The 6,581-nt window shown below is 36.5% G+C and overlaps 1 protein-coding gene across 1 annotated transcript; it reads left to right on the top strand.

Annotated features, from left to right (window-relative positions):
• Positions 1-222: 222 nt before the first annotated feature.
• Positions 223-4,485, top strand: LOC129752858 (dystrophin-like). The gene is given in 5 exon segments (XM_055748645.1): positions 223-529; positions 592-819; positions 915-1,071; positions 1,073-1,400; positions 4,378-4,485. Coding segments are annotated over 5 exon segments (1,128 nt in total).
• Positions 4,486-6,581: the final 2,096 nt, after the last annotated feature.

Raw genomic sequence — 6,581 nt, 5'->3', positions numbered from 1 at the left:
TAGTCTAAGTTTTGTTCTCAATAAGTGAACATCTAATAGTTTACAGTTATCCATTGGATAAATAGGTATTAAGTTTGTGTTTTGTTCGAGCAATAAAATACTATCACCGTTACACGGGGAACGAAATTCTAACTAGATCAGAAGCAATTTCAAAAATTAAATCGAGTACTCTTTACTACTTTATCTAATCGCAAAATTACTTTCCTCCTTCAAATCCCCAGAATGAAATTGCTCCACATTGCCATGGACGAGAGACAAAAGATTTTACTGGCCAATGGTGCGAACCAATCGACAGCAGTGGATGCAGATGGCAACAAGTCTATCACACATGGAGGTATCAGCACCGGCACAATTGGCGCGGTGCCAAATTTAGCCACAACCGTGAAACCTCCGTGGGAAAGAGTAACGACCCCCGCCAATGTGCCTTATTACATGATAGAGCTAATGAAATCGCTTGCAGATTTGAACGAAGTTCGATTTTCCGCCTACAGAACAGCACTCAAACTACGCACGGTGCAAAAAAGATTAGGTAAACATTTGGAGAAATATGTTTTACCTACATGTATTAAATATTCTTATCATTCTTTCCAGCGTTCGATCGTATCGCGATGAACGTGGCCATAGAAACTTTCGATCGTCACGCTTCGCGAGCACAAAACGATAAGTTAATTGATATACCGAATATGACAACAGTGCTGCATTCGTTGTACATAACCATCGAACCAATCAAAATGCCTTTGATGCTTGATTTGGCTATCGATTGGATTCTCAACGTCTATGACTCGCAACGCACCGGTCAAATTCGGGTTCTTAGTTTTAAGATAAACTTGAGTCACTTTACACGCCGGAGCGTTTCTATCTCACATCAACTGACATCGAATCTTGTTTTAATCCATGATTTGCTTTGTTCACTTAGGTTGGCCTAATACTCCTCAGCAAGGGTCACCTGGAGGAGAAGTATCGATATTTGTTCCGCTTGATTGCAGATTTAGGCAAAAAGATCGACCAACAACGTAAGCTTATATTGTTGTTGCATGATTGCATCCAAGTACCGCAACAACTGGGTGAGGTGGTCCAACATTGAACCCTACGTGCGGTCGTGTTTCGAACGGGTGGGTACCAATCAGAACGGGGAGCCGCTGGAAACAGCAATCGAAGCACAGCATTTCCTCAACTGGTTGCAGCACGAGCCGCAAAGTTTGGTGTGGCACCGTTTGGTAGCGGCAGAGGCGGCAAAACATCAAGCCAAATGTAACATTTGCAAAGAGTATCCGATTGTGGGATTCCGGTACCGTTGTTTGATGTGTTTTAATTTCTATATGTGTCAAAGATGTTTCTTCCTCGGATGCAATGCCAAAAATCACAAACTCTCACATCCAATGCACGAGTATTGTACAATGGTGAGTAGAAATTTTATTCATTATTTTTTATGAAAGATTTGTCAATGAGAGAGGGTTTTCGAAATTTGACTTCAGCGAGAATTAATTGAGAATAAAAAGAACCATATTTGATGGGTCAAAATCCTCAAGAAAATTGTGTGGCGAAACGAAGAGCAAAAAACTTTGAGGCGTGTGAATTTGCGCGTGTCTATTCGAGAACGCGTGCGGATCGTGAATTTTCTTTGAGCTTAACTCACCGTCCCCGCGCTACCTGTTTCGGTTGAGTAATCTGTGAGAATAAGTTGATTATCAGGATTGATAAATCGCGTTCTTTTGTTTGGTAAATCATGATCCAGCAAACTAACGAGCAACGTCAAATAAAAGGGCTAATCGATACCATCATTAAAAGCTATGAGATAGTTACTATGAAGTAAGCACCAAAATGGTTATAGTGAAACATGTTTATTGAAAAAACTCTTCCTGAAATGTTTTTAAAAACTAATCTTTTTTATTTCCATTTTTTTTTCAATTTTCAAATCAATTTTCCGAATTTTACTGTGCAGTTTTTTTTTCAATTTTCTAATCAACTTGCCGGATTTTTTTTAATCAAACTTTTTAAATTTTTAAGACATATTTTTAACAATTGTTTCCTTGTTTTTAAATTCTGAATTTTCGTGTTCTTCAACCATAAGCCTTTAACTCCAAATTTTTAATAATAAAACATAATTTCAACCTTCTGTTCTTTCAGGACCCAATATTTTAATCTAAAGAGACAAAATACTCAGAGCTTGTAATTCAAAGCTTAAAAACCTGCGATTGAAAATTTAAAAACTTTTTATTAATATTTTTTATATGAAATCATGTTTTTTGGATCGATCATAATTTTGAAATTAATCAAAAAAGTTTGAAAAATTGTTCTAAGTAGCAACTTTAAAAATACATTTTAATACGCAGTGTTAACTAACTTTGTATTTGATTTGTGCTTTCAATATTAATAACAAAAGTTTCGAACTCATTTTTAATTTTTCATCAGTTTTTATCATTCACGTAATTACTCATTTTCTAACATTTCTTTGTCAGTGTAGTTGAACAGAAAGTTATTATTTAAGCTTCATAAATGAAATTTTGATAACTGGAAGATTTTACTTTATTAAAGGTTTTATGTCTGGCTTATATAAAAGGCACTTTTAAAATAATTATAAATATATTCTTCTTTTTATCAAATTAAATTAAACCATCGCACATTGAATAAATTCTGTTTAAAATTCATTTCCTTTCAGTAATCGGTAATTCACATTTCAAATCGTGATTAAATATTTTTTGTTCAAATTAAAAAATTACAGCGGAATTTCTCACAAAACTTCCAGTTGAAAATGAGGAAAAGAATTCCAAATTTAGACGAATAAAAATTAACAATTATTACCATTTTCTTAACATCTATTCATGGTAAGTTTTGTACAAGATTGGACATTTATTTGGAAATTCAGAATTTTTTAATTTTAAATTTGCTAAGAATTTATTTTGAAACTAATTTATTTCTTACTTTCTTGACTTATCAAAAATTTGAAACATTCATTGTAATATGTTTCCAAAATTTCGTTTATCAGTCATTTTTTTAGTTTGTGTGTTGAACATGAGTGACAAACGGTGTAAGAAAACCCTTTCCTTTTCAATTTTTTATTATTGGTATTGTTATTATTTTTATCTAAATTTGAACATCGAAGCAGAAATGCGAACGTATGGAATCTCCATATACTGGCAATCACGAGCTACAATGGCACAAATAATTTAGCTGCGGTGCGATATTTAAAGGACATACTGGGAGATGCGGTTGAGGAATCCTAGTCAAGCATGCTTCGGAAGGAATTTGCGATCCTCGAAAGCATTCGAACTACAGAGGATTCAGAATCGGCAGTGAAAATGATGAAAGCAATGTCGAATGTCTAGGATCACAGGACGCCGTTCAAGAATCGGTTTTGGAAGTGATTGATTGATTGAATTGCGTTTATTTGGGAGGGTGCCGTGCGCTTAGCGATTAAGCACCCTCTTTTTGGAAGTGAGAATTTCAGCTAGGAGTGCCAGCGTTTTGACGACTTTGATATGGACATATTGGATAATTTTTTTTATAAGTTGTTCACCCAGGTGGTAAATCCTTTTTACGGAATGCATTCCAAGGCACGGCGGGCCACCGCGTCCCCCCAGTATGCAACTCTGGGTCCATGGGTCCATGATACTAAGTACCCCTACGCTGGGGCCTCTGGTCATAATTCGCATCCGGACCTGCATCGAAGGCTGTACCCGAGATGGGAGACAAAGTCTGCGCTTAAGCGCTCATCTATTGGATAGTGTGAGATGCGGCGCCTTTCAGCTCAACTAACTGTTTGGGAGGTGCTGAGAGCCTACAAGCCTTGCTTTTCCAATATAAACAAAATTAGCAAAAAATGCACCTACATAAAAGCACATCGGTCCATTTTCAAATTACACAAAACTGCACTTCCACCAAAAGTGGGTGAGCCGAGATGGAATATTAAGTATATTTTGCAGAGATATCTGGCAGAGCTGAAAGGCACTCTATTTTTGGAGATTTTGAAAACAAATGATATAGGCATTGGTAAGTATTGTTAGCATTATCTTCTTATGTTGGCTTTAATTTTTTTAGATTTCTCCCGCTTTGGGATTTCATACACTTGTTTTGCAAAACGTTCGATCCACTCTTTATTCTAACATTAAGGTCACAGAAGGACCATCTTCTAGTTTCTCAATTTTTTGCTGATTGGCTGATATGCCAAGCGCAACTGGATGGAATCGGAACTAAAGAGAATATTCTCGGGGAAAAGCTTTAAATGCAATGAAACGCCGAGCAGAAAAGCTACGCCGCAGCTTGACATTTATGGAATGCCTTTTTCCAACCCCAGAAGAAAAATTCAGCAATATTCAGGTTTGTTTATCTCAAAGGAAAGTTTGACTATTTGATAAGTTGTTTACCTTTATATTTTAGAATTATTTGATGGTGTTTGCTATACGAGTTAGGAAGTTTGCAATAGTTTTGGAGAACCTCAACGATGGCGATTGCATCCACATCTTCAAAGATGTGGATGACACCTAGCTGTCGAATTTGTTTGAAGAAGAACGTTGGCTAGCAACATCGACAGGAAATTCTTCAAACGATTGCTTGTTGTCAGATATTTTAAAATTGGAAACAGGGGCAAAGATACCTATCACGGACGGAAGAGATCAATTTGATATCATCCGCTATTGGAAGCAAAAAATAGTTAAAATCAATATAGACGGATAACCAATCCATAGAAGTGCGAAAGATGAACTTTGGGGAATTCTCTTCAACATTTGTGAACTAACCGGTTTTCAACCAATGATAATGGAATGTGTAAGTTGATCATTTTCCACACGAAAGAGTCTTTTACAATTTACTATGCATGTGTACACTCATTGCTATGTATCTGGGGCCAAAGCATAATATCAAAAAGACGTGCTTTTCTACAACTGATAAAATTTATTTCAATATCATGCATCTTGTAAAAGTGGGACAACATGACAGGTATTATAGTGTATGATCTTTTCGGTTAAATCGTTAGTATACATTTAGGATCACTTTCATTCCCAGCATCACTGGCACAGACTCTGAGTAACTCAAGCCGAGCAAAACGGCCACTCACTGTTCGGCCATCTGTTGATTTTCGGCTACCGGTGAGTGACTGACAAACGGAAACGACCTTTTTGCGCATGCCCACCCGAAGGACCCAGGAACCTGTTTGTTCGTTCCTTCAGACTGGATGGCACGGAAGCTACCTGTTAATCAAAACAAATGGATAAGGCTGGCAAAATTTCAGCGGGCGATTGCGGTGCGAATGGTTGCGAATGAAAAGTGGCCGGAAGAAGTCGGCAGTAGGTTCGGGAGACAGGTTTTCACCTGTAGCGTTGGGTTTTATTTTTCCTGTTGCTTATTCCACTCGCTTGAGATCAAAGATGGAAGAAGAATTGAGCAAACAGGTACCGTACCTACCCTACAGAAGCCATGCAGCAAAATCATCCCTGCAGCAGAAGTAGGTTGAGGCAAAATAAATAGCTTCCCGCCAACGGTTTTTTTTCGGCGTAATGAGTGCAAGTGTTTCATTAAGCGCTTTGATTTGTTGATGGTTTGGCTACGCAAAAAAAAAAATTTTTTTTTGTTTACGATTAGGTTGCCTTTATTTTTTAAATACATACATACATAATCCATTAAAATTAAAAATGTACTCTTTTTTTTAGATTCTTTCAATAAAATAGGTTGGAATTGATGGTGATACGGGAGTGCAACCGATTGTGTATAAGTTTAGTAAAATAAATTACGGGTAGTCTGGGGAAGAGTTGTTCCATCAGCTCTCCATCTGATTTGGTTTGGAAAAATGAAAAAAGTCAGCAGCTGATGCGCTGCTGCTGTTAAAAAATTGGTGAGCGTGACTCGTTATGTTTGGTCACTTTTTTCGGAACATGTACAGTTGCTGTTTTAAATGGGGTTACTAGAGAATCATTCATAAATTTAAACATCGAGTTCTTGAACGTAATGTGAAAGTGCGATACATAGGATATTTCAAAAGTTAAACAAACGTTAGTGCTTATAATATTTATTGGAAGAAGAACACAGGTTTCCCGGAAAAAATGTTTTATCCCCATTTGATTTTATTCAAACCGTGAGAAGAATACCTGATTGGAGTGTTTGTCGGCCGATGCGCATTTTGCTGCTTAAAAATTGGTGAGCTCGTTCCTTACACTTTTTTTCATTACCATTTGCAATTCCGACTTGATATGAATCTATGTAAAACGCAAATTATGTTGTGAAATTTATCATGTTGTATATGAAAGTGACAAAAGAATACATAAAGATTATAGTTTGGAAACAAAAGTAAAAAATGCGATCGTCGGTTTCAGTAGATTTTTTTCTTTCCCATGCTTTTGCCAGACTGAAATCTGGTAATGCTAAGCTTGCTGCGTCCATATCTGTATGTTGCTTCTCAAATTTTAATCAGTATGAATTTTGAAACCTCGGTAAACCTGATAAGAATATTTCATTTTTTGGCTGTTTAATTTAATTTCAAAAGACAAATGAACTGTGATAATATGCTTGATTTTTGTTTTGGAGGAATTTTCGAGTTCCTTTGAAAACAGGGAGGATAACTAATATGAAATGGAATTGCAGGTGGTAAG

Source organism: Uranotaenia lowii, chromosome 3, assembly GCF_029784155.1.
Source record: "Uranotaenia lowii strain MFRU-FL chromosome 3, ASM2978415v1, whole genome shotgun sequence".
Lineage (NCBI taxonomy): Eukaryota > Metazoa > Arthropoda > Insecta > Diptera > Culicidae > Uranotaenia > Uranotaenia lowii.
Note: the sequence above shows the minus strand (reverse complement) of the source record. Positions and strands in the feature narration are given on the sequence as shown.